The sequence below is a fragment of the Trachypithecus francoisi genome, unplaced genomic scaffold, assembly GCF_009764315.1.
Source record: "Trachypithecus francoisi isolate TF-2019V2 unplaced genomic scaffold, Tfra_2.0 Lachesis_group0, whole genome shotgun sequence".
NCBI classification, from domain to species: domain Eukaryota; kingdom Metazoa; phylum Chordata; class Mammalia; order Primates; family Cercopithecidae; genus Trachypithecus; species Trachypithecus francoisi.
The window spans coordinates 134,414,689-134,442,462 of record NW_022681453.1 but is presented as its reverse complement, the minus strand read 5'-3'; the positions used below and the strand labels follow the sequence as shown (position 1 = coordinate 134,442,462).

General features: G+C 37.3%; 1 protein-coding gene, 1 long non-coding RNA gene and 1 pseudogene across 29 annotated transcripts in view; 2 read left to right on the top strand and 1 right to left on the bottom strand.

The window, feature by feature from the left end:
- Nucleotides 1–27,774, top strand: part of LRRFIP2 (LRR binding FLII interacting protein 2) — a 131,459-nt gene that overhangs the window by 46,627 nt on the left and 57,058 nt on the right. For 12 of the 28 annotated variants that reach the window (XM_033211997.1, XM_033211995.1, XM_033212006.1 and 9 more), the window contains 8 exons: nucleotides 7,638–7,724; nucleotides 9,096–9,146; nucleotides 16,138–16,194; nucleotides 16,293–16,337; nucleotides 19,950–20,018; nucleotides 23,011–23,052; nucleotides 25,147–25,212; nucleotides 27,068–27,142. In XM_033211997.1, coding sequence (XP_033067888.1) covers nucleotides 7,638–7,724; nucleotides 9,096–9,146; nucleotides 16,138–16,194; nucleotides 16,293–16,337; nucleotides 19,950–20,018; nucleotides 23,011–23,052; nucleotides 25,147–25,212; nucleotides 27,068–27,142 — 492 coding nt within the window. The remainder of the gene's footprint in view (nucleotides 1–7,637; nucleotides 7,725–9,095; nucleotides 9,147–16,137; nucleotides 16,195–16,292; nucleotides 16,338–19,949; nucleotides 20,019–23,010; nucleotides 23,053–25,146; nucleotides 25,213–27,067; nucleotides 27,143–27,774) is intronic. The other 16 variants (XM_033212014.1, XM_033212012.1, XM_033212013.1 and 13 more) reach the window with 7 other exon arrangements.
- LOC117083872 lies at nucleotides 1,002–1,586 on the bottom strand (annotated as a pseudogene).
- Nucleotides 11,126–11,879, top strand: LOC117083873. Its single transcript, XR_004437241.1, has 2 exons — nucleotides 11,126–11,304; nucleotides 11,621–11,879. It is a non-coding gene; the product is annotated as an uncharacterized LOC117083873 (long non-coding RNA).

The window sequence follows — 27,774 nt, the reverse complement described above, 5'->3', positions numbered from 1 at the left end:
TTGACTTAGCAAAATGTTTTCAAGGTTCATTTATTTTGTACCCTGTTTCAGTGCTCCATTTCTTTTTAAGGCTGAATAATACTCCATTGTATGGATAATCTTGCTTGTTTATTCCTTCATCAGTTGATGGATATTTGGGTTATTTCTACTTTTCGGCTATTATGAATAATGCTGCTATGAACATTCATTTACAGGTTTTTGTGTGGATATATGTTCTCATTTCTCTTAGGTACATATTTAGAGGTGGATGGATGGTATCACTGTGTTTAACTTTTGAGGAACTGCCTCAGCAATTTACAAAGCAATTGTGCCATTTTACATTTATCCCTGTAATATGTGAGCATTCTGATTTCTCCACATCCTTGCCCATTTTAGTTACTTTTAGTTGAAAAACATTTTTTGTTATAGCCATCCTAGTGGATATCAAGTATCTCAATATGGTTTTAATTTACATTTCTTTAATGACTAATGATGTTGAGCATCTTTTTATATACTTATTGGTCATTTTTACATCTTCTTTGGAGAAATGTCTATTTAAATCCTTTGCTCATTTTAAAATTATTTGTGTTTTTATTGTATCTCATCTACTTTTCTCAAATTCCAAAAGAACATAATACAAAATTCTGATGGTAAAGGAAGTATCTAATGTAGAAATACATACACCATAGTACATGTTTAGTTATCTTTTCCTGGAAGTTTTTTTTTTTTTTTTTTTGAGACTGAGTCTTGCTCTGTCCAGGTTGGAGTGCAGTGGCATGATCTTGGCTCACTGCAGCCTCCACCTCCTGGGTCAAGTGATTCTCCTGCCTCAACCTCGAAAGTAGCTGGGATTACAGGCTCATGCCACCATGCCCAGCTAATTTGTGTATTTTTAGTAGAGATGGGGTTTCACCATATTGGCCAGGCTGGTCTTGAACTCCTGACCTAGTGATCAGCCCGCTTAGGCCTCAAGTGTAATCCCAAAGTGCTAGGATTACAGGTGTGAGCCACCGCGCCCAGCCTTTTTTTTTTTTTTTGAACAGTAATTTAAAGTTTATTCCAGCTATAATGCCGATTATTCTGACTTTCAGGTAGCATCATATGGCATTCTTCTGAGTCCATTCCTGAGATATTCTAGTATACTTTTATGTCTGTCTATTTTATGGATCCATGCACTCTCTGGCACTAGGGGGTCATCGGGGTTTGGATCACATAGCAGTGAACAAATGGATAAAATAACTTTGGAAATAATTTTAAAGGAAGCAACCACTGTGATCTTAGAATATCAAGACAAATGCTGCCATTGCTGTTAATATTTGGATGATAAATCCTTGTTAGGTGATTTGAAGGGGCAGTCTGTAGGAAAATGAATTGTCAAAAAGAATACACCACTTTGATATGGGCTGTCATTAGGTCCCATAATTGTGGCTTGCCAATGAAACATATCATCCCCAACTGAACCTGCAGAACATTGTGCTGGAGGATCATGGGCCAAAGCACTAAGTTCCTTATTAATCTGTCTTAGTGCCATAGTATGTGCTTGTCCTCTGGCTTCTCACTCTCGGTATGTGCTCAAAGATCTGGACAAGACTCTTGGTTATCCCGGAGGTGGGACAGCATTGTCTTGTCTCACACCGGCTCTGCCAGACACAAGCTCTTGGTATTGTGGAGACGACTCTCACGACAACTTCGTGTCTGGCTAACTGGAGCTGTAGCTCTGCAGTGACTGAAGAGCAGTTTTTTGTGCTCTTCCTGATGGGGTTCCACCCCCAAATCCACAAATTCTTGTGAGCTGCGGTGAGGTACTGGCTCGAACTGGGACAGGCCACCGTCAGGCTGAGAAGTTCTTTCTTAGTGCCCATTATATGATTCCTAATTATTCATTGAATGATAAAGTGAATATTCTACAAATTTAAAAGTTCTGTGAGTTTAAATACAACCTAATGCATTTGTTCTGGGAGTGATCAAAGCCCATGATTTTCACTGTCTTTTTTTTTTTTTTTTTTTAAATGGAGTCTTGCTCTGCTGCCCAGGCTGGAATGCAGTGGTGCCATCTCGGCTCACTGCAACCTTTGTCTCCCAGGTTCAAGTGATTCTTCTGCCTCAGCCTTCCAAGTAGCCGGAACAATAGGCACTCGCCACCACGCCTGGCTAATTTTTGTATTTTTAGTAGAGATGGGGTTTCACCATATTGGCCAGGCTGGTCTTGAACTCCTGACCTTGTGATCTGCCCGCCATGGCCTCCCAAAGTGTTGGGATTACAGGCGTGAGCCACCATGCCCAGCCTCAATTTTCGCTGTCATTTTATGTTTCCATTTGACTCAAGCATGTAGTGAGAAATGAATGTAATTGTATCTAAATATTTCTTTTTGTGTTATCATTTTTACTATAGGAAGAATAAATTTCTATAAATATGCAATAGGATATATCCTTTAATCAATCTTAATATGCCTCATATTTGGAAGCGTAATAATCAGAATCACTTTTAGAAACCTGGTCCTATGACCTGCCTGACTTCAGGTAACTTCTGAACCTGAATTTTCAGTTTCTGAATTTCTTTTTTCTTTTTTTTTTTTTTTTTTGAGACGGAGTCTGGCTCTGTCACCCAGGCTGGAGTGCCGTGGCCGGATCTCAGCTCACTGCAAGCTCCGCCTCCCAGGTTTACGCCATTCTCCTGCCTCCGCCTCCCAAGTAGCTGGGACTACAGGCGCCCGCCTCGTTGCCCGGCTAGTTTTTTGTATTCTTTAGTAGAGACGGGGTTTCACGGTGTTAGCCAGGATGGTCTCGATCTCCTGACCTTGTGATCCGCCCGTCTCGGCCTCCCAAAGTGCTGGGATTACAGGCTTGAGCCACCGCGCCCGGCCAGTTTCTGAATTTCTGTATTAACTTTATTATAACAGTTGAGGTCATATCAGCCTAAAGACTCTAAAAGTATTTAAATAATTTAGGCTTCTGAATACTTCTAATTTATATCTTATTCTGACTTTTAAATTAGCCAACTTATTTTGGTAAAATATATGTAACATGAAATTTATCATGGTAACTATATTTAAGTATATAGTTTAGTGGCATTACATTCATTTGCATTGTCATGCAACCATCACCACTATCCTTAAGAACTCTGTCATCATCCAGTACTGGAACTCTGTACTCATTAAATAGTAAGTCCCATTTCCCCCTACCCTCAGTCCGTGGCAACCACTATTCTGCTTTCTGTCTGTATGAATATGACTACTTTAGGTTTCTCATTAAGTGGAAGTATACAATATTTGTCCCTTTGTGTCTGTCTTATTTCATTTAGTATAATGTCTTCAAGATTCATCCATGTAGCGTGTATCAAAATTTTCTTTTTAAGGCTGAATAATCTAAAGTATGTATATACCATAATTTGTCTATCCATTCATCCATTGATAGATATTTGGGTTGTTTCTACTTTTTGGCTATTGTGAATAATGATGCTATGAACACTAGTATATAAATATATGTTGTCTCCGCTTTCCAGTTCTTTTGTATATGTACCCATAAGTGGAATTATTGGATCAAATGGTAATTCTGTGTTTTAGCCAACTTTATTTTGCTTTGTTTGTTTGTTTGTTTGTTGAGACAGAGTTTCACTCTGTTGCCCAGGCTGGAGTGCAGTAGTGCAATCTCGGCTCATTGTAACCTCTGCCTCCCGGGTTCAAGTGATTCTTGTGACTCAGCCTCCCGAATAGTTGGGATTACAGGTGTGCACCACCATGCCCAGCTAATTTTTTCCATTTTTAGTAGAGATGGGGTTTCGCCATGTTGACCAGGCTGGTCTTAAACTCCTGGCCTCCACTGATCCGCCTGCCTTGGCCTCCCAAAGTGCTGGGATTACAGGGGTGAGCCACCACGCCCAGCCTTTACTGTGAATTTAGTTAAATCTTGGTTGTCCTTTATTGTTGTATCCCATTTGTTTTGTATGTATGAGGTGTATATTAAAATGAATCTGTAGCAACTCTTTCATCTGATTGTATTCTGAGATGAAAATGCTAGTATTAACTACCTAGAAGTATGTTTTATGTACCCATAATTGTCTATTCAAAAATAATTTTAAAATATATCACAATATTTTGTCTACTAGGTTGGAATCAGTGTTGGCTCCTTGCTACTCCTGCTTATCCATGTTGCTTCAAGCATCTAGTAACAATGTATAGAAAGAACCAGATAAAGTAATTTTAAATCCCATTTATTTCTTTTAAAGCATGTAGTTTTAGTGGCCTCTCTTCAACACAGTCTCCAAGGGAGGTAGCACTGAGTTGGCTAAGTAACAAAGGGAAGAGTGTTTGTGTGTCTCTGAAGCCCATATTCTTTCTGTTCCTTTCCTTTCTGTAGTTAAAAATGTCTTATTAAAGAATATATTTTAATTATCTCTAAGTTGGGTTTTATGAAGGAAGTCTCATTTTAGTGTAGATTGTACAGAATTGGCCACAGACAAATCTTAGAAGGATAAAATTGGCATTCTTGAATTAAATTTCTAAAGGAGGCTTCAGGTACAAAGCTAATATACATGTAAATGAAAATTCCTATACATTGATAGGGCTTTCTTAAAAAGGTTTGAAAGTTTTGATGCTTTGTGATTTTAAAATATACTTGCTATCTACTTAAGCATAAAAGCTTTGAAATGTTTTCCTATTAAAAAAAAAAAAAAGAAACTCTAATAAGAAAGTAGTGCCTACTCATAGAGGGGAGAAGAAGGCAGGTAACTTGAAGCAGAGCATAGGTTTTGAAAAGATGGAGGCCAGTGTAAAATTCGTGGGAGAAAACTAATTGCTCTAGATTGTTAGTGGTTACAGCTTATGGCTGGTAGATTACAATTTACTTTGCAGGGGTTTTTCTATTGAAAGACCAGTTACACAGACTGGGAAATTGCCAAAATTGGAATAGTTGAGTAGCAGTTAACTATTTAACTCTCTCTGCTTCTTAGAAGCCTGCTATGACTTTGCCAGGCGAAACTGATTTCTCCCTCCTACATGCTTCCTTCCCATAAGCACTGTGTTTCTGTATCCTTCAACTTTGTGAGTTGCTTTAGGGCAGAGATGTCATATCTTACTCTGTATTTTCAGCACCTGGCATAATTGCTTACATGTAGTAGATCCTTTTAAACATTGGCTGAGTTTATTCTTATGAGACTTGGGCACAAATATAACAAAATGGGAAGACAACAACTATTATCCGAGGGAATAGTCTGAATCAGAATTAGGATGTGACCAAGGACAGAGGAAACCATTCCACTACCATATAGAAACCAGACAGTAGATTTCTAAGTTTCACGTAGCACATTAAGCTATTTCCTTATCTCATTTCCTTGATACTGTGACCTATGCCCTGCAATTCATTTGTTTTTTTAGCAGACATTGTGGTGTAAAAGTTGTGGGGTGAGAGAAGCATGGAATTTTAATACAACATAATAAAGCCACAATAGAGACATGGGTATAGAGCCTTACTTTATGAAACAGGGACTGGGAGGAATCTTCATAGAAGGTAATATTTTACTGAATAAGAGAAGGGAGAACAGCTCCTGCCAAACAGTTTGTGAAGAGAGGCATAACAGAACACAATAGAGTCCAGGAATGGAGAGAGATGGGATGCATCCAGTACACATGGAGCAAGTAGAGTAGTCTCCACCACCCCCATCCATGGGAGATACATTCCAAGCCCTCCAGCAGATACCTGAAGCTGTGGATAGTAGCAAAGTTGATTGCCATCAATTGGAACATGTTTCTGTTCATGTTTTCCACCTACAAATGTAATGCCTTTTCCATTTTAACTGTCATGAACTGTGGCTGTAACTTTTGCAGTTTGAGGTGCGGCAGCAAATCTAGTGCACATTTCTTTTTCCTTCTTCACGATTTCATGGATAGAAGATTTGTTCTTACCATAGATCTTAGCAACCTCAGTGGATGATTCTTTTTTCTATTAAGGTTAGAGTGGGTCACCTTTTCACTTAAAGGAAGCACTTTATGGCTTCTCTTTGGCATACCTGAATTGTCAGAATCACTCTTGCTCTTCAGGACCATTATTAAATAAAATGAGGATTACTTGAACTCAATCACTGTGATTTGATAACTGAGACAGCTAACAAGTGGGTAGCATAGACAGGACGGATATGCTCAACAAAGGGATGATTGAAGTCCTGAGAACTTTTATCATACTACTCCGAATGACGTACAGTTTAAAACTTATGAATTGTTTATTTCTGGAATTTTCCACTTAATATTTTTGTACCTTGGTTAACCATGGGTAACTGAAACCACAGATAAGGGGGGGACTACTGGACTTGGAAATAAGGTGGGGACCTGACTGTGAGGAGCCTTATTTCAGTTTTGCCTTTCTTCTTTCTGTTCTTCCCTTTGTGCTATTCTGTGGAGTTTTTGCTTTAACCATAAGTAATTAGGAGCTGGTGGAGGATTTTGTGCAGTGGAATGACGTGATCAGAAATAATACGTTTTGAAAGGCTGATTTGTCCATCATATAACCCTATAGAAGCTAAATTATAAGACAGATTCTGGAAGTAGGTAGATGGATTTGGAGGTAATTGCAGTAGTACAAACAGATGAAGAATTCCTATGGTATGATTCCATTTATATGAAATGTCCAGAATAAGTAAATGCATAGACACAGAAGTAGATTAGTGATTGCCAGGAGCTGGGAGGAAGGGTTAATGGGGAGTGACTACTAATGGGTACCACGTTTCATTTTGGGGTATGAGAATGTTCTGGAATTAGTCATGATGATTGCACATCCTTGTGAGTATACTAAAAACCACAGAATTGTATACATTTATTTATTTATTTTTGAGATAGGGCCTCACTCTGTCATCCAGGCTGCAGTGCCGTGGCGTGATCTCAGCTCACTGCAGCCTCCACCTTCCAGGTTCAAGTAATTTTCCTGTCTTAGCCACCCGAGTAGCTGGGGTTACAAGTGTGCGCCACCACGCCTGGCTATTTTTTTTATTTTTAGTGGAGACAGGTTTCATCATGTTGCCTAAGCTGGTCTCAAACTCTTGGCCTCTTGTGATCCTCCTGCCCTGGCCTCCCAAAGTGCTGGGATTACAGGCATGAGCCACTGCATCGGAATTGTATATGTTTAAATAGTGAATTTGATGATATGTGAATTCTGTCTCAATTTTAAAACAGAGAGGTGGGGAGTGGGGAGATGAAGAGTTCCTGAAATGAGCAGGAACAGTGAGAATAAAGAAAGCTGAGATGGGTTTGATAGAGACTTAGTGGTAGAGAATTGTCGGTACTTGGAGACTGATTATTGGCAGTGTCCAAAGTGAAAGAGAGGTTGGCTCTGAAGTTTCTAGTTTATATGATTGAATCAATGGGGAAAAAATGCTGGAAAAAGAGTAAGTTTGGAGAGGCATATGACAAACTGTGTGAAATGTGTTGAGTGTGTAATCAAACAAGAAGTTAAAGGTAAAGGCCCGGATTTGAGGAGAGACGTACTAACTAGAGAAAAAATGAGTTTATAAGAGTTGATTAAAGCAATCAGTAAAACTTGCTGATAGATAATATCTTGTCCTCCCCACCCCTTTTGCATAGTAATGTCCCATTTGTTCTTTATTTTCAAATCTGGTGTACAGGTTGTTTTTGTTTGTGTTGTATAAAGCTGAGTTTTATATTACTTTTCAGGCAGAGGCAAGGCTGGCAGCAAAACGGGCTGCCCGGGCAGAAGCAAGAGATATACGCATGAGAGAACTGGAACGGCAACAAAAAGAGGTAATTTGAGGGAATAACCCTAATTTCATGTTTGTCTCCCTGAAAATCAGTACTTGGCTAGTTTATTCTGATGTGAATCTGGTTTTCTTTGAAACACTGAGAGTAGTATAAACTGATGTATGTATTCTATCAAGCCATTCTGTGCCAGCAAATTAAATGTGATACTTGTTTTAAGTAGTAACAACAAACACATACATAGCTATTTTCGTGTACGTTGTTATAAGTTATTAGTATTATGAATGCTTTACTTGATTAAGGTAGCTTTAGCAATGATAAAGTGTAGTATAGCTCTAATTGTCCTAAAATTTGGATTAATTATATTATGATATCTATATAGTAAAACCTTGTAAAGTCATTCAGACTTACAATTTTAAAGCATATTTAATAATAGAGGAAAATATGTAAGAATATGAGGTAAAAGCAAACGAAAACAATACAATTTGTAGGACCCCAATTTTATATTACAAAATCCAGTATCCATATATAGCATCAAAAACTACTAGAAATAAGTGATTATCAATACTGTGGTTTGTCGATGGTGGAATTATTGTTGGTTTTACTTTCTTTCTATACTTTTCTATAATTTACAAATTTTCAATATGCTTTTATCGGAAAGGAAAACAAGAAAAAAATTTTAGGAATAGGCGTATGGAAATTAGGCTGATTAAAATGAAGTAAATATGCTTTTACTTTTCTGGCATTGACTTGGTCCTGAAAATTCCCATAATAAATATTTTTGATGTTGTAGTAGTATGAAGGGGCAAAAGCCTGTGGGACAGTATTAAACACTTTCTTTTGATTTTGGTGGTGAATTTTCTGTGAGCAGGTTAAAAAGCAGTGTAAATATTTTATGTTGTCACAGCTCAAGAAAAACACTAAAATTGACATGTTGCTAATTTTCTTTTAACCTCATGTATAGTTTCAAATATGGAATGCAGTTCTCGACTTGAAATGGAAGTGCTGCAATCTGTTGTCTTTTTACTCCTAAAATTATACTAAATATAATAATAAGTGGATGAGCTGAGGTGGAGGATCACTTGAGCCTGGGAGTTTGAAGTTATAGTGAGCTATGATGGCACCACTGCACTCCAGCCTGGGCGACTAAGTGAGATCCTGTCTCCAAAAAAATAAATAAATAAATAAGTGAATGAGACAGTTATTAAATGTAACTTCTATTTACAATTCTCTTAACTACAGGGAACCATCCATCTCTTATTATTGAACATATTTAGCTTACTAATTTTCTATATTTTGAATGTGTAACTTTGAGTCAGCAATCATTGCTCTTTAGGGAAAATGTGTATGATTAAGGTTTTTGGAGAATGCAGTGTGTTAGAAACGATTTGGTTTATGAAACTTTTGCATTTCTAGCACTCTCATCATTCCTTTGATCGGAAATGGGGGCAGATTCAGAAGTGGCTGGTAGGCCAGTATTGCCTGTCCTGCATGTTGTGATCAGTTGCTGAAATAATGCAGTCTTGAAGTAAAACATTAACTAATCGTTTGCAAAGTAGGAGTGTTTGGCCTGTGTGAACCTAAAGGTCAGAGTGTCTGTTCTGTCTATAGTGGACCAGAGGTGTATTTGGAGTCCAACCATTTTGTGTTGTAGTCAGTATCCTCACCTTCATCTCGTGAATGCTCCTGATCAAGAAAGAGTGAGAAAATGAATGTGTTTTATTTTTATGGGTTTGTTCTTTTCTTCCCTGCTTCTTTCTCCCCTTTTTTAAAAAAAACTAAGTCCACATGGTCTTCATTGAAAGATGACCCAAGTAATTCTTTCATTTCCTCTGAAAATTACTCTTATTATTATCAACTCCTTCAGGTCCTTTTTAAGTTCTCTACCACTACTCTCAAATTTGTCAGCTATAAAAGCAAATTGTGAATCAGTAAAATCTTAGTTAATGTGAATCATTCCTAAATTTGAACTTTTTCAAAGCTTGGTAAGTTCCCCACTGTCTCCTATTACAGGGCTTCTTAACGTGTTATAGGCTTGGGAGATGGGGTATGAAGCCTTAAATTCTACTACAGACTTTCAAATGTAATTATTTTCATGGGAAATGCCCACAGGTATTTTTATTGTCAGATTCTCAAAGTAGTCTGTAATTCCTAAAGGGTTAAGAACCGCTGTCTGCTGCTAAACAAGCAACTTTCCTTCTTTTTTTTTTTTTGAGAAGGAGTTTCATGCTCATTGCCCGGGCTGGAGTGCAGTGGCATAATCTCAGTTCACTACAACCTCTGCTTCCTGGGTTCAAGTGATTCTCCTGCCTCAGCCTCTCAAGTAGCTGGAATTACAGGCACCCGCCACCATGCCCAGCTGATTTTTGTATTTTTAGTAGAGACAGGGTTTCATCATGTTAACCAGGCTGGTCTCAAACTCCTGACCTCTGGTGATCCACCCACCTCAGCCTCCCAAAGTTCTGGGATTATAGGCATGAGCCTCCATGTCCGGTCTGAACAAGCAACTTTATGAGCAAATCTCTTCTATAGCAGCATTTTAAGGTACAAGCAGAATTTAAATATTTATTACTATAATGACTTTCAAATTTAAAACTTTATTGTAATTCTTGTTGTGATAGTGTTTTAGAAAAAAAGAGAAAGAAGATGTTTGGTTACTTAAAATTAAATGACTTCTCAGGTATGTGTGTGTTATTTTGGAGTGGAATCTATCCTTTTTTGTAACTAGAACTTGCCTAATTAATTTTATTTGAAGTATCTTCTGCATTTTTGTTGGGAGCTATGGCTTGTACCTGTAATCCCACTACTTGGGAGGTCGAGGTAGGAGGATTGCTTCAGGCCAGGAATTTGAGACTAGCCTCGGCAACACAGCAAGACCCTGTCTTAAAAAAAATTAGCAGGGCTTGCTGGCACGAGTCTGTAGTCCCAGCTACTCCAGAGGCTGAGGCAGAAGGATTGCTTGAGCCCAGGAGTCCAGGCTGCAGTGAGCTGTGATCACGCCACTATACTCCAGCCTGGGTGACAGAGCAAGACCCCATCCCTTAAAAAAAAAAAAAAATCACTTTGGCTTGCAAAATGTCTTTGGAAATGTTAATTTGTTCTTTTAATTATGCATTATAATTCTAAAATTAAATTGCCTAAGATAAGTCTAATGTTTGATTTCTGTGTTCACAGGCCAGGAAGGTGAAATTTTTATTTTTTATTTTACTTTATTTGTTTATTTTTGAGATAGAGTCTCACTCTGTCGCCCAGGCTGGAGTGCAGTGGTGCGATCTCGGCTCACTGCAACCTCTGCCTCCCGGGATCAAGCGATTCTTCTGCCTCAGCCTCTCGAGTAACTGGGATTACAGGCACTTGCTACCATGCCTGGTTAATTTTTTTTGTATTTTCAGTAGATATGAAGTTTGACCATGTTGGCCAGGCTAATTTCGAACTCCTGACCTCGGGCGATCCACCCACCTCAGCCTCTCAAAGTGCTGGGATTACAGGCGTGAGCCACCGCGCCCAGCCAAATCTTTTTTTTGTTTTGTTGTTAAACCTCTGTGAAATGTGTGTAGTTTAGGCAGTGAGTATGCTAGATTTTCATTGAAAGGGGTGACCTTTGGGCTAGAGTTTTAAAATTCAGGTAGTGGGCCGGGCGTGGTGGCTCAAGCCTGTAATCCTAGCACTTTGGGAGGCCGAGATGGGGGAATCACAAGGTCAGGAGATCGAGACCATCCTGGCTAACCCGGTGAAACCCTGTCTCTACTAAAAAATATAAAAAAGTAGCCGGGTGAGGTGGCGGGCGCCTGTAGTTCCAGCTACTCAGGAGGCTGAGGCAGGAGAATGGCGTAAACCCGGGAGGCGGAGCTTGCAGTGAGCTGAGATCCGGCCACTGCACTCCAGCCTGGGCAACAGAGTGAGACTCTGTCTCAAAAAAAAAAAAAAAAAAAAAAATTCAGGTAGTGACTAATCCAAGTTTTGAGATTTATAGGCAGGACTTGGACATGCAGAGAAAGTGGCATTTCTTTTCAGATAGGAATAATTATCACTTCTAACCCCTTCTGACACTTGCTTTTACCCTGTTAAAACTGATTCTTTGGGTCTGGGCACAGTGACCCATGCCCGTAATCCCAGCACTTTGGGAGGCCGAGGCAGGTGGATTACTTGAGGTCAGGAGTTCGAGACCAGCCTGGCAACATGGTGAAACCCCGTCTCTACCAAAAATACAAAAATTAGCCAGGTGTGCTGGCGGGCACCTATAATCCCAGCTACTCAGGGAGGCTGAGGCAGGAAAATCGCTTGAACCTGGGAGGTGGAGGTTGCAGTGAGCCAAGATTGTTCCACTGCACTCCAGCCTGGGCAACAGAGTGAGACTCTGTCTCAAACAAACAAACAACAACAACAAAAAACTGATTCTTTGGTGTGAGTTAGTTGACAGTAAACAAAATAAATAAAAAGAACAAGAAAAAAATTAAACTGATTCTTCCTCTCACTTCTTATCTTTGTCTCTCTGGCTGCTTTATCTGTGACCCCTTAAGAAGAAGTTGGCATGTAACAGTTACAATACAAAATATAAATGGCTAATATTTATAGTAAAATAAATGATGCATACACACACAATCCACAATAGGATTGTCAGTTACTAGAAGGAAGGAAATTTTCCTGTATTTACAATTTCCCCTCATTATAATACCTTTTTTTGCAAGTGTGATCTTGGGACATGAATAGGGAATGAAAAGGAAGGAAGCTCAGAAATGAATACAACTTTGAGTGCCAACTGTGTATCAGCACTGCGCTAGTGCTTTTTACATAGGTTTTATTTCACATTATAAGACAGGTATTACTGTCCCAATTTTATAGATATGTTTATAAAGAATTGGTGAAGTAAATAACTTGCATAGTCATTGGCAGAACCAGTATTTGAAGGTGTGAAAGAGTGCCACACCTGGTAATGTGTTGGAAGGATGAAAGGACCAGGAAGAAAAGGACCTATGCCTTCTGGGCCTCCCATTAGTGTTAGTTTAGTCACCTTTCCATGAACCTATTGATTCTTTTTTAAACTGGGTGTCTGTCTGAATCATTGTTGTATCCAAAAGAGTAAATGCATGTCTGGAAGAGGAAATATGATTTTTGAAGTTCCTCCCAATTTGAAACTGAAGGAATGACTTTAGCCTCAACTTAATAATAAATACTATTTGTTGACAGAAAAGATGGCCAGGTATATTCATAGGACTGTGGTTTTCTTTTAATAAAACCATTCATCCTCCCTTCAGGTGAACTTTTAAAAACAAAGAGTATATTTCATTTTCATTAAATGTATCAAAACATCATTTTGAACACACATATGTCTATTTTTTAAGGCACTGTACTGTTTGTTCAGTCTTTTGTGCTTTAGTACTAATAAGGACTTTTGGGATAATGACGATGTATTATTTTCCTCACTGTGGAATAGAGGGATACACCTTGTAACTGGCACCTAAGAACACAGTTTGCTGCAATCTTTTCTCTTTGTCCACTGGTATAATTTATTCAAGAGAAACCAATTGGCAATGTAAATAGTACTCTAGAAATACCTGGGAAATGAAGCTTTTTGTTCTTCCAGAGAAGGAAGAATCTCTGAGTAAAAACCAGAATACCTTGCCATTTTCTTCCTCCCTCCCTCCCTTCCTTCCTTCTTTCCTCCTTCCCTCCCTTCCCTCCTTCCTTCCTTCTTTCCTCCTTCCCTCCCTTCCCTTCCCTCCCCTCCCCTTCCCTCCCTCCCCTTCCCTTCCCTCCCTTCCCTCCCCTCCCCTCCATTCCCCTCCCCTCTCTGTCTCTCTTTCTCTCTCTCTCTGTCTCTCTCTCTCTTTTCTTTTCTTGTCTTTTTAGTAGAAATGTAGCCAGTGTAGGATGTTATCTTTACAATTCAGTTGTCTGGTGAGTAAGAACGTCTAAATGCTGGTCTCAACTTTATGATCTTATAGATTCTTACTTAATCCTTCTGTGCTGCAACTTTCTTACTGCAAAATAAAGGGGTCAGACTAGATTATCTCTAAGGACTCTTCTAGCTCTTAAAAATAGAGTTGCTACCAGGGTCACTTTATATCATTGCTACCAGGGTCACTTTATATCATTGCTACCAGGGTCTGTTTCCCTCATGTTTGCCGCTGTGCAAGAGTATTCAAGGTAGAAGTAATTAAAAACGACCCAAATGTTTTGCCTTTCTATATCAGAGTGGTCCTACTTGGCAGGCTCTTATATGTGTTTTGGAAGTTTTTGGTGTAATTAAAATTTGCCTTGAGCTTGCCTTACTGTTTTACCTAAACATATTTGTCAAATAGGTTCAGAGAAGTGCTATCAGGTATGGTAGCTACATGTATGTAATTAAATTTAAATTTAAATTGACTAAAATTAAATAAAATTTAAAATTTGGTTCTCAGTTGCATTTAAAGTGCTTGATAGCCACATGTGGCTAGTGGATACTGTGTTAGCACAAATATAGAACATTTCCATGGTCAGAGAAAGTTGTTTTGTACAGTGCTTATTTAAGGTATAGTTTATGACTATGAGTATACTCTCTGTCCAAATTAACTGACCTGTATGGGGGTTTATATTTTATTCTGTAGTTTTTGGAAGTCTTTTTAGGCCAATTTTTCAAATGGAGCAAGAGAAGCTCTTTAAATATAGAGGTACTATGTATCAATACTTAATAAGGTATTTTAATTTATAATTATTTTTATTAATATAAGGGACATAATTGAAACTATGACTTCATCTGTCTTTGCTGCATCTTTAATGGGGTGTGCTCTTTAGATGAGGTTTTTGAAAATGTTCTTATGTGATAGATGGAGTGGAAGAAAGACTAGAATAAAGGGAAGATTAGACATTAAACCATATATTTACCCTAGTACCCCAAATAATATTGGAAGGAGCATGTTGAGTTAACTCACCTTTATGGTAAAGGCTTTTCAAACTAACCAAACTAAGTAGCCTAGAACTGATTACCACTTAATAAGCTGTACCCGTCCTGCTAGGCTAACACACATGCCCCCAAAACTTTTGTGGTATCACTTGATAAAGAAAGGGAAGAAATTTTCTTGGCTTCTTGCAGACTACATGTATCTATTGCATAACAAAAAATGTAAATCAGTGGCCAGGCATGGTGACTCACACCTGTAATACCAGCACTTTGGAAAGCTGAGGTGGGCAGATTCCTTAAGGTCAGGAATTCGAGACTAGCCTGGCCAACATGGCGAAACCCCATCTCTGCTAAAACAAAAATTACCCGGGTGTGGTGGTGGGTAACTGTGGTCCCAGCTACTTAGGGGGCTGAAGCACGAGAATTGCTCAAACCCAGGAGGCTGAGGTTGCTGTGAACTGAGGTTGCGCCACTGCATTCCAGCCTGGGCGACAGAGCGAGACTCCGTCTCAGAAAACAACAACAACAACAACAACAACAAATGTAAATCAGTGATGAATTCCTAAAGATCAGAATATCTGATTAGAAATTGAGTCATAGTAGTGCTTATAAACAGACTTCAGCATAGATTTGGTCAAGGGCATCAGTCACAGCAGATGTCAACCAGGGAGTTTTGAGGCATTGATTCATTTTGCAAAAATATAGCATTGATAAGCCATGAACCCAGTTGGTCAGTAATGTATAGATTTTCAGTCAGTGCACATTACTTTAACACTGTGGACTTGAAATTCTGAAAGATCAGAAATTCCTTACTGTTTGAGATGAGTAGGTTTTAGGGACTAGCCATTTTATCTCGCATGACTCAGGCCTTAATGCTCCATTGCTAATAGCTAAATGTGGAAAAGTTTAGAATTACATTTAATTTAGTCAACTGTTAGGCTGCAATCATTTTTTAAAAATAATCTGTTTATGGCATTATTTGAGATAACTTGACCAACTCTAAAATATATATGTAATTACTTCTAAGTATAAGTAGTTTTTCGTATTAACAACACACAGGCTCTGTGTGAGGCTCTGTTTCAGTTCTTTTCTAGTTAGAGTGGTGAAAGAAAAAAAAGAAATCTTTACAGTAAGCGCAAAATTATAATCCAAGTATTTTTAGAATCATATACTGTCTTGTTAAAATACATCAGTGGTAATGTAAACACTTCTTCCTATCTGCATAAACTGATGACCACAATGAAAAAAATAGATTAATGTCTTTTTTTAATGCTGAACTCAACTTCTCTTTGTTGAGTATACTTGCACATTTTTATCTTGGTATATTGAACTCTCTTGGTCTTATACAGACCATTCCAAGTGGTCTGACATACATACTCCTGATAAAATAAGAACATTGCCAAGATTATTTCTACTTTCTTTCCAACCAAAGAATGTGGCTGCCCCAAAGATAAGTTGTCTAAACCCACCTGCTCTCAGGAGTTGTTGCTGTGCTGTTAACTGACTGCTCTTTGCGCAGTTCTGATAAACAACTGTCTGTTCGGCGATTAACTCTACATGTACTTTCTCCTTTTCTAGGAAGATTCAGAAAGGGCCAGGTATTCCCACCGGTCCAGTCACCATCGTCCTTATCTGGTTTGTAATAACCTATAAACTTGCCTCTGATACTTTTCCTCATTAGCTTAATGCAGTCACTCACAAACTTTTACTGTGTTTATTTTTATTTTTATCAGGGAGTTGAGGATGCATTGTCCATTCGAAGTCTTGGCAGTCACAGGGTTGGTATTTTAACTTGTCTATACAATACAAAGCTTACATGTGAACTTTCTTCAGTTGCCTAAACAATCTGACAGTGTTCATATATTTCTTTGCCTTTTTAAAAGAAGTATAAAATATTGGCAAAGACCTTTCATTGGAAAATGATGCTTTCTTTCAAATTATTGCCATAAGTAAATCAACTCTAAAATCATGAATACAATCTATTAACATGGGTGTAATCTCTTTTTCTATAGAAGGACCTTTGATTTTGGAAAAGTATCACAAAATAATTAAGATTGATCTTGTAGAATGACATTTGTTTGGTTCTAACTTTCAGACTTTTCCTATTTTCGTATCTTAAAAAATGACAGTTTATTAAATGCAAAATAGCTTTGGGGCTTGGATGATTAATTATAATTTTATTATGTGGAAAATTTGAACAACTGATTTGAGAAGTTCCCTGAATATGTATAGGAATTATCATGCTTTGACATTCTGATTAACATTTTATAGAATGCCCCAGGTTGTTTTTTGCATGGATTGTTATACATCAGGAGGAAGAAGAAGCTACTCCTTAAAAACCCTAATATTATGCCAAGACCCTAATTTCTGTCTTAAAAAGTGTACTTTAAACATTAAAGCGGCACTTTTATTTTGCACATTGATAATGCTATGTGTATACTTGCTTTTTTTCCATTTTATTTTATTTAAATTTTTTTTATTTTAATAGCTTTTAGGGTACAACTGCATTTTGGTTACAATGTTATATGTATACTTCCATGTAGTTTTTTTAATCAGCAAGATGATCTTTCATGTTGAAGTCTCTATTTGTTAGTTTTCCCTGACTGTAATTTTCTTTCCACCTTGTATAAATGATAAAAATAGACTCTAATAAACTGAGTGTGCTCTGGCATACTAGTTATTGACATGTTTATATTCATAAATATAAACTCCAGGCTGGCTATTTTTCTTGGTGAATGTTCTCCAGGCTGCTTTTTTTTTGTTGTTGGATGTAATGTACTGTCTTTTTAGAGTAAGTTACTAAACTGGTTACTAAATCAGGAATATTTTAGTTATAAAACTTTAGATTTTTAAGAATATTGACCAGACACGGTGGCTCACACCTGTAATCTCAGCACTTTGGGAGGCCGAGGCAAGTGGATCACCTGAGGTTGGGAGTTCATGACCAGCCTGGCTAACATGGTGAAACCCATCTCTACTGAAAATACAAAATTAGCCTGGTGTGGTGGCACATGCCTGTAATCCCAGTTACTTGGTAGGCTGAAGCAGGAGAATTGCTTGAATCTGGAAGGCGGAGGTTGCAGTGAGCCAAGATCATGCCATTGCGCTCCATCCTGGGCAACAAGAGCGAAACTCCATCTCAAAAAAAAAAAAAAAAAAAAAAATTAACAGATCGTTACAGAAATCTAAGATAATTGGCAGCCTATAAAATGATTTTACAGTAGAAAAATTTTAATACTGAATTCATCATACTTCTCCCTGGAGATATAGTACTTTGTTTTTTTCTCTTTAAATATTTTGAAAAGGTCGGGAGCGGTGGCTCACATCTGTAATCCCAGCACTTTGGGATGCTGAGGTGGGCAGATCACCTGAGGTTCAGAGTTCCAGACCAACCTGGCCACCATGGCAAAAAACCCCGTCTCTACTAAAAATACAAAAATTAGCCAGGTGTAGTGGCTAATGCCTGTAGTCCCAGCTACTTGGGAAGCTGAGGCACGAGAATCAGTTGAACCCGTGGGCGGAGGTTGCAGTGAGCTGACATCGTGCCACTGCACTCCAGCTTGGGTGACAGAGTGAGCCTCTGTCTCAAAATAAAAATTAAAATAATTATTTTGTGAAGAATGATATAGGGAGTCAGTCAATAAAAGCTTTAAAGTTGAGTCTCAAAGGCTGTGAAAATAATCCTCTTCTTGTATTTATGGCTTTTTCCTTTTGCTTTTCATTATAACGTTCGTAGTGTATATTTTCACACAGTTGTTATTAAGCTGGTTATTTGTAAATTTGTATGTGACCCTAGGAAACTTGATTATATATTTGTTTAACTTAAAGGTAGAACCAGCAAAATTTGAACATTTGGGAGCCTTTAAAACAAATCTGCAAAAAAAAAAAAAAAGAAATCTGCAGTTAAACTGATAATAACTGTATACCCAGAATGTATATAAAGTAATCAGGTTGATTTTATTTTTATGGCATTTGTATCATTAAACAAATTTAAGATATAACTGCAGTATTTAATTTCATTATGTTAATTTTGAAAATTTGTTAATATGGGATAGAATAAAACTCCCAGTATTTAAAAATGTCAATGTATAAATTAAAAATTAATAAAAGTTTTACATCCTAGAGGAGATTCTAGTACATTACTCTCTATAAGTGTACCTCTAACACAGTTGAAATGTTTAGACTTCCCTGGAAACAAGTCTGAAAACTCACTACTAATTTCATTTAAAAGAAATATAGTTGAGATAAAATATTTTCTGTTTTACCTAAATAATATTGAGAGTTCTAAGTTTTCATCAAATTCTTTGCTTTTAAAATAACTTATCCTTTAAGCTGAATATGTTAGACAACTTTTGTCCTCTGTAGAGATAAATGTGATGGCCTAAAACCCTGACCTAAATTTCCTTGTGGTTTGCTATATAATTATGGAGTTATGCATTTCTCAGCCAGTTATTTTTAAAAACTTAAGGCCATGTACTAAGAGGTCTAATACTTTCTGAACGTAGTATTTGATGTGTGAACATTAGCAGTACCTGAATGTGAGGTGGATATATTTATGGTCTTATGGTGCATTCTTATGACTTTAGATTTCTCCTTTTGTCCGATTAACTTTCATATACTATCTTTTTGAAAGGTGGCTTACCAGAAGCTATCTGGGCTGGAAATGTTGGTGTCAGTGCTATAGACATTATGTATAAAAATAAAAACAGCAAAGGTAGTTCTAGACTGTGAATAGTAGGATTGGGGGAGGGACGATTACATCAAAGTTAGGAATTTAGAATTGAAACAATCTGTGTCTATTAGTTTTGTATAATGATTGGATTATTAATAGTGCAGAACATTAGTAGCTGCTTGGTCATTGCTTTATACATTGAAATACAAGAAGACAGTAAGGTAGAGATCCAAAATTAGAAAATGAAGTGATCTTGGCCAGGCACAGTGGCTCATGCCTTTCATCCCAGCACTTTGGGAGGCTGATGCAGCAGAATCACCCAGGAGTTTGAGATCAACCTGGGCAATGTAGTGAGACCTTATCTCTACTAAAAATAAATAAATAAAAATAAAATAAATTAGCTGGGTGTGGTGCTGCATGCCTGTGGTCCCAGCTAGTTGGGAGGCTGAGGTGGGCGGATTGCTTGAGCTGTCCAGGAAGTCAAGGCTGCGTTGAGCGTTGATTGTGCCGCAGCATAAAAACGAAGAAAAAGCGATCTTGATTGAATCAGAGCAGTAGGGATAAATTGCCTTTTCTCGTTGGTGGAGATTTTTACTGTTGCATGTATTTAGTTACTATTTATATAACAGTAGCCTTGGTATAATTTTAATGAATTTAATTTTTAAAATATAATTTTGTGTTTTATCATTTACTGTTACACTGTTTAATTCCATTGAAGAACCCATCGAAGGATATAACTGGGACACTTTGGAGCAGAGCCAGTACACCCAAAAGGAAAGACACCATGGTGTGTAGCCTAGGAAAATGTGTGGTATTAGTGTTGTGCATTCACTTTTGACTTCCAGTGTCCTGGATATTTGAGTAATAGGTGCATTCAAATTAACACTTGATGAACTTTGTTGGCTGTATGTACTTTCTTTCTAGTTTGTTTCCTTATGAAAACTTTCAGGCAAGTTTGACAGTTAAAATTTCTTTAAAAGATTACAATAGCAAATTTTGGATTTTTTTTGCTCTATAGTTATAGCATCAAAAATTTGGGAATGAGCTCTTACTATTTTCACTTTTACCTCCTTTGATGAATCTTTCTTTTTTTACAACAATATAAATGCGAACTTTTACTTATTGGGGTGACTTTTTTTGTTTGCCCATTGTTTTAGTAGCAGTTGGTATGCCCAAATTATGGATTTTCCTACCAGATAGAGTCAACATTTTTTAAAAAACCAGCTGAATTCTACATTATATTTTGGAAAAGGAAAATTGAAACAGGTTAATTCCAGTTTGGCTTGTTAAATCCTATGCCTGTGTAAAATGCCACTGGTGCTACAGAAAGGATGATAAGAGTAAAGACAGCTACCCTTTTCCATGAACTTACCTGATTTGGAGGATGGAATAGCTTGTCTGCTAGAATGTGTGACTTGAGTAATATACGTTTTGGTCATGGAGGTTTTTTTTTTTTTTTTTTTTTTAACAAAAGGGTTAGGTATTTTGTTAATTTAGAAATTTCCATAGAGAAGGAACTTTATTTTTAGGGAAGTGTCACTCCATGGTAAGTGACATTTTACTACTACACAGTTTAACAAATGCATACTATTATGTATTTTGGAAAATTTTGTAACAAGATTTTGTTACACATGCAATAATAATTTTTTTTGGCCGGGCGCGGTGGCTCAAGCCTGTAATCCCAGCACTTTGGGAGGCCGAGACGGGCGGATCACAAGGGCAGGAGATCGAGACCATCCTGGCTAACACGGTGAAACCCCGTCTCTACTAAAAATACAAAAACTAGCCAGGCGAGGTGGCGGGCGCCTGTAGTCCCAGCTACTCGGGAGGCTGAGGCAGGAGAATGGCGTAAACCTGGGAGACGGAGCTTGCGGTGAGCTGAGATCCGGCCACTGCACTCCAGTCCGGGCGACAGAGCAAGACTCCGCCTCAAAAAAAAAAAAAAAAATTTTTTTATTGCTTATGTTTTCTGTTAGTTTCAGGATAATATAAGAAAAGCATTCGGTACAGATATTTTGCTCCAATAAAATTGGTATTTATTACAATAACATTTTCAATGAATTTGTGCCAGTGGTAAAATGGTACCACTTAGTCTGATACTTATGGAATTTATTTTTTGAGGTTTCTGCAGTGTTTTTTATAAATGACCATTTCATTAGGCATGAAAAGAAGGGCTTTATTTTGACTGAACCATTATTTTAATGTTTTATTAGAACTAGATTATATAATTTGATTTTCTGATATATTTTAAGCTTTTTAAAAATTGTGATCTCTACAAGGAATACATTTTACACCATAAGTCAGTATACACATGAAGATTCATGCATGTGGATTTGTATATATGTAAAAGTATAGAAAATACATTATTGAAACAACAGTTTCACAAAATATTTGCACTTACTTTGCATGGCACCCTCTAATATTTTCTCTTCTAATTTAGTTTTTAAAATGCTGGTTGAGGGCAGGGTACAGTGGCTCTTGCCTGTAATCCCAGTGCTTTGGAAGGCTGAGGTAGGAGGATTACTTGAGCCCAGGAGTTCAAGATCAGCCTGGACAACATAGCAAGACACCATCTCCTAAAGTAATAATTTAAAAAAATTAGCTAAGCATGGTGGCATGTACCTCTAGTTCTGCAGTTCCAGGTACTTGGGAGCCTGAAATGGGAGGATCACTTGAACCCAGGAGTTCGATGTTGCAGTGAACTATGATCAAGCCACTGTACTCCCACCTGGGCAAAAGAGTGAGACCCTGTCTCAAAAAAAGCTGGTTGAACCTACTAAGTTGATTTTATGAACTACTGATGAATTGCAACCTATTGGGTTTTTGAATAGTATTCCTTAAAATTTTAAATGAAAATAAGGGTTGGAAAAGAAAGATATTTTTACCAAACAATTAGTATTTAAACTACCTAAGGAACTTGTTCATTGCTTTTATTTGTTTTATATATGACTTTCTGGGTAGATAGCTTAAAAATATAAACTAGAATGCTTAAGAAACGATGTGTGAAAGCCATAAATCTATGTAGTTACTATTTGTTTTTTTTTTTCCTGGATTTGAAATGTGGTATTACACATACTATCTTTTTAAAAGGCTCCTACATGAAATATGGGTGTTCTGGTCTTATGACTTTTGTATATTTTTCTTTGATTTATATTCTGTGTCACACCTGTATGATACTGTGCAGTTCACACTTTGACCAGATTTCTCAGAGTGAGAAACCAGCATTTTCTTGAGGAAGGACAATTTTAGGTGTTTGTTCACAAGCAGATCCAAGGGAATGTTCCCCATCTTGGTGCTGCAATTGTTCTTTTGTAAGCTTGACCATGCTAGTTATGTGTGCTTGCCTTATTGCCTGTTTATCCTTTGCTTTTGCCATTTTTCAAACAATAGGAAATGATGTTAAAAGTGATAATAATTTTCTTAAAAAGCATTTTTGACTTTAGAATGCTTAATTCTTGTATTTAAAGGCTCCCTTAGGATGTTTTGTGCTATAGTGTACTGAGATTGAATCATATCACTATTAGTGATTATGAATTTTGTTATTTAAAAGAAAAATAAACATACAGTTTTGAATATACATACAGTTTAGCAATACTTTATACTAGGAAAGAGTAGGAGGAAGAATTTTTTTTAAAATTCAGCTGGATTAGCCTTCATGTTTAATAATTTTTTCTTTTAAAATAGTCCTGGATTTTTAGTAACCTCAAATATTACTTCTTCTCTTCTTTATATTTCTGAATTTGGAAACAAACCAACTTTCATGTTCTGCTGAAACCCAGTATGATATGTTCAAGGATAGATCATCAAGACTTTCATCATTAGTATGTAGTGCATGACTTTGTGTTATATTTGGAGTTTTGCTTTATAAACATTTGTTGATGCTAATTATAGAATATGACTAACTTTCATGGCTTTGTTATGAACTTTTGGGGAAAATGTGACTAACAAAGCAAAAAGCTAATGTTTTGTGGTTGTGGCATGAATAGTAATTTTTTTCTTTAGGATTTCAGAGTTAGACACAAGTTACTCTTATCTATTGAGGACTAGGATTGGTAATAATATCTTTTTTTTTTTTTTTTAAATTTTAGAGATGGGGTCCCTCTCTGTCAACCAGGCTGGAGTGCAGTGGTGCAATCATAACTTACTGACTGCAACCTTGAACTCCTGGGTTCAGTGGGTCCTCCCATCTCAGCCTTCTGAGTAGCGAGTACTATAAACATGTGCCAACATGCCCATCTAATTGTTTTATTTTTTTTGTAGAGATGAGGTTTTGCTATGCTGTCCAGGCTGGTCTCGAACTTTTGGTCTTAAGTGATCCTCTCACCTTGGCCTCCCAAAGTGCTGGGATTATATGTGTGAGCCATCATGCCCAGCTGGTAGTAATGTATCTTTTCTTAAAACGATGAGCCACCCACATAACATATACTAATTGTCATTCTCACACTGTTATAAACATGTCTTAATATTGAGCACAAGCCGTAACTGTGTTTTATGTCATATGTCACAAGCTAGCAGGTGTGAAGTTGCTAGATAGAAAGCATCCAGTAGTGTTAGAGGACACCTAAGACATCAGTTATGTCCATACATTTTGGTTTGATTTGGTTAGTTTTTTATGATATGTCATTAACCGAGGAATTTAAGTTATAGCTTGTTTTTCTTGGGTTAATATTTTGTCATTAGGTTGCCTGAGTTTCTAAATTACATAGACATCTCTTAAAATGTTCAGAGTAATATATAAAAAGATGCATATTCAAAAAAAAGAAAAATGAGTTTTTAATCATTAATTGGGGATACAGCCATATATATGTGAGATGGTTTACCTAGAGCAGTCTGTTGCCTTTGGCTCTTGATAGGTAGGGCACTTCTAGCCACACCTTCTTATTTCAGGCAAGTAGTATGTACCTAGATTAGATTTCTTATCTACCAATTTACCTATTTAGTAGTATTGCTGGCCTTAATTTCCCCGTATGTACTTGGCTCTGTACTCCTAGGAAAAGTTAGATATTGAGACAGTCCTGCCTTCAAGGGACCCTTTTATAAGGTGACCATTTATGGTATGCTGGGCAATCCATACCATGTTGGTTATTTCCCTCCTGAGCATTACATACTGTGGACTCACTAATTTGGGTTAAGAGTACTGTCTGGGACAGTTTAATGTCATGTTCTTCGTTCTCTCCGTCCTGTTTTAATTGTTCCAAAAGATTGCTATTTGACCTTTAGGTAAGGAAGACTATAGAAGGAAATGAATTATCTTGTTACCTATATCCTTATAAAGAAGATGGGGGGGGGGGCCAGGAATGGTGTCTCATGCCTGTAATCCCAGCATTTTGGGAGGTTGAGGCAGGAGGATCACTTGAGACCAAGAGTTCGAGACTGTCCTGGACAACATAGCAAGACATTGTCTCTACCTGTCCCGCCAACCCCAAATTAGCTGAGTGTAGTGGTACATGCCTGTGGTCTTACCTATTCAGGAGACTGTGGCAGGAGTCCAGGAGTTCTAGGCTGCAGTAAGCCATGATTGTGCCACTATACCCCAGTCTGGGTGACAGAGCAACACCCTGTTTCTATTGAAAAAGAAAAAGAAGAAGCCAGAGGGACTCAAGTGTGGCGTGAAGGTCTCCACAAATATCCTGCCTGGCTCTTAGTTCTAATCAGGTTTTCTTTAGCTGGCCAGACACACAGATGCTTGGCACAGAGGGAGGTGAGGGAGGAATGCAAATGTGTAGAGAGGCCAGGTAGCCTAGCTAGTAAAGTGCAGTGAATTGTTTACTAACCTTTGGGAAATAAATTGCATGTAAACTATTGTGTATCTCATATAGACCTTTGTGTATATAATTTCAAGATGAATTTTATTAAATTATTTTCATAACTTCCCTATGCAATCATTGAAGTTAACTTGAAATATTTACTTCCAGAATCATTCTTATAGTCACTCTCACGGAATGAAGAAGAGGTCTTCTGGTTCTCATAAAGACCCACTGGTTAGTTCTGTTGTGTCTCATATGACAGTTCACAAAGTCCTGTTAGGAACTTAAGGATTATGATTATGATTGCTTTGGTGTGCTACTAGGGCATTATTGAAACTTGATAATCTGCTGAAACATGATTTATCAGAAATTTAAAAATAATTTTGTTTTCATTTGCAAGTTTTAGTATTAACATATGCAAACCCCAGCAGGCAGAGTTAGTATTATATCACAAGAAGCTCATTAACAAGTATTTTCATTTATGAATTGTCCTTTGGAATATACCTGAAGAATAGGTTTAGTAACATTCTCATCCTTATTTTAGGAATTTGAATTGATTTAGTTGTGGTATTATGGGCAGTAACTAAACTCACAAATAGGTTTCATTCTAAAAGTTTGTGTTTTGGGAACTTGGAATGCATTTTCTCATTTCTACAATAAATATGTAATGGCAAAGTTTCCATACTAGCTTGCTGAAAACTCGTTAATCTATAATGTGATTAAGCTGCAGAATTAATATACTCTTTATTCTAGTCACTTTGCAAAACAACATTTCTTTTTTCTTTTTCTTTTGTTCTTTTTTTTTTTTTTTTTTTTTTTGTGAGTTGGAGTCTCGCTCCCAGGCTAGAGTGCATGGTGCGATCTCGGCTCACTGCAACCTCCACCTCCAAGGTTCAAGCGATTCTCCTGCCTCAGCCTCCCAAGTAGCTGGGATTACAGGCATGTGCCACTATTCCTGGCTAATTTTTGTGTTTTTGTAGAGACGGGGTTTTGCCATGTTGGCCAGATGATCCTCCCGCCTCAGCCTCCCAGAGTGCTGGGATTACAGGCATGAGCCACAGTGCCTGGCCGCTAAACAAATTTCTGTGAGGAAAGGAATGTCTCCAGAATGCCCACTTGGTACATTGGGAACACCCATTTCCTGTTAGGTTGCAACAGTACTGGCAAAGGAAGTTCAGTCCCAACTCTTTGCGAATTCAGGGTTCCCATGGGTTGGATGGGGAGAGGGTTGGAAGGCTTTGGTTGGTAGAAGGAAGGAGAGAAGGGAGAATGTAATGGGGAGGACATTAACGAGAGGCCCTGGAAGGTAAGGTCTTGGGATCTCTGGGGAAAGGTGAGCCTTAGTGCCTAGTTGAGGGTGTGAGTTGGGAGTGAAGAGTGGTGTGGGAAGGCAGGGCTAGGGGTGGTAGGGGTGGGGTGAGAGTAGGGGTATCCTCAACTGCAGTGTCAACACTGGTGGAGTCTTTAAATCAGAGATTGCCTAAATTTGCTTAACCTTGAGTAAAAAAGATGGCTAGAGAAGTTGGGAAGGGAATTTTATAGATGGTTTTCTCTCCCTCAGTTAGCTATAATGTATACTATTATTGTTTATTTTGTGCATTGTATAAATGAACCTGCCATAGTGTTTTAGATCAAACCATATTTATTGTACTCTTTCTTTCGTTTTGGTAATTTGTCAGTTTATTTTGACAAGTAATGGGACTAGGAAATGTTTGGAACCATATACATAGTTCTTTAACCACTTCTGTGGCTTTGCCAGATGGATTGTAAAACTGGTAATTATTCAGTGGTCCAGGGGTGTTCAAGGACATTCTTAAGAATGGCAGGAGAGTAAATTGTTTTCATTTCATTTTGTCTGAGAGTGTATTGTCTTGTTTTTAAATTTAAAAAGTTAGTAATGTCTTTGTTTTAGGGGCTTGAAATAATTGTTACTTTGACTTAATGTGATACGATGATTTAAAAACATTATTTTGGAGAAGGGATTTGGTAATACCATATTTTGCCTTTGTGTGTTCAGTTTTACCTTTGTGTGTTGTTAGGTTATTAACATTTAACCTAAGAAAAATGTGTTTAATTTTGCTTTTTGCAGAGTGGCCTCTACTTTGACCAGAGAAACTATAGCAGTCTTAGACATAGCAAACCCACCTCTGCCTACTACACTCGGGTTTGTCTAAAGTTTTTTGGCTTTATGTGTTTTCTAATCTCCCAGTTTTGCATTTTGACTAGCTGTAACTAATCTATAAATGGCTACGTATATACTAGTTTTTGGTAACTGAATTTATGTAGTCTGTGGGAGTCTCTTTAAACAACGGGAACTATTTAATCATCATGTTTATAAATCAGTACCATTAAAAAATTTTTTAAATGAAAATATTTAAATGTACAAAAAAGTTCAAAGAATAATATAGTGAATATCACATACTTGTCATTTAGATTATGTAATTGATTATATTTCCTTTCTCACGTAAGTATCTGTTTGTCCCTCTAACCATCTATTCATCTTAGTTTTTGATACATTTCAAAATAAGTCGTAAGCTTCCATATACTGCAGAGTGGGTACCCTTTTAAAAAAGCTTACATATAAAAATGTAAACTACATGTGGCATGAGAAGAATGTAATTATTTAATGTTAGAATCTCCTTTTTTTTAAAGACATTTGACACATCATACATTTAAGACACATTAAATGTATGGCACACAGTACATTTAAAATAGTTTTGTTTAAAAAACCTGCACACACAACTTAAGTACTCTTATTTTTCATCTCTGATTGGATTTGGTGAAAAAGAACTTGAA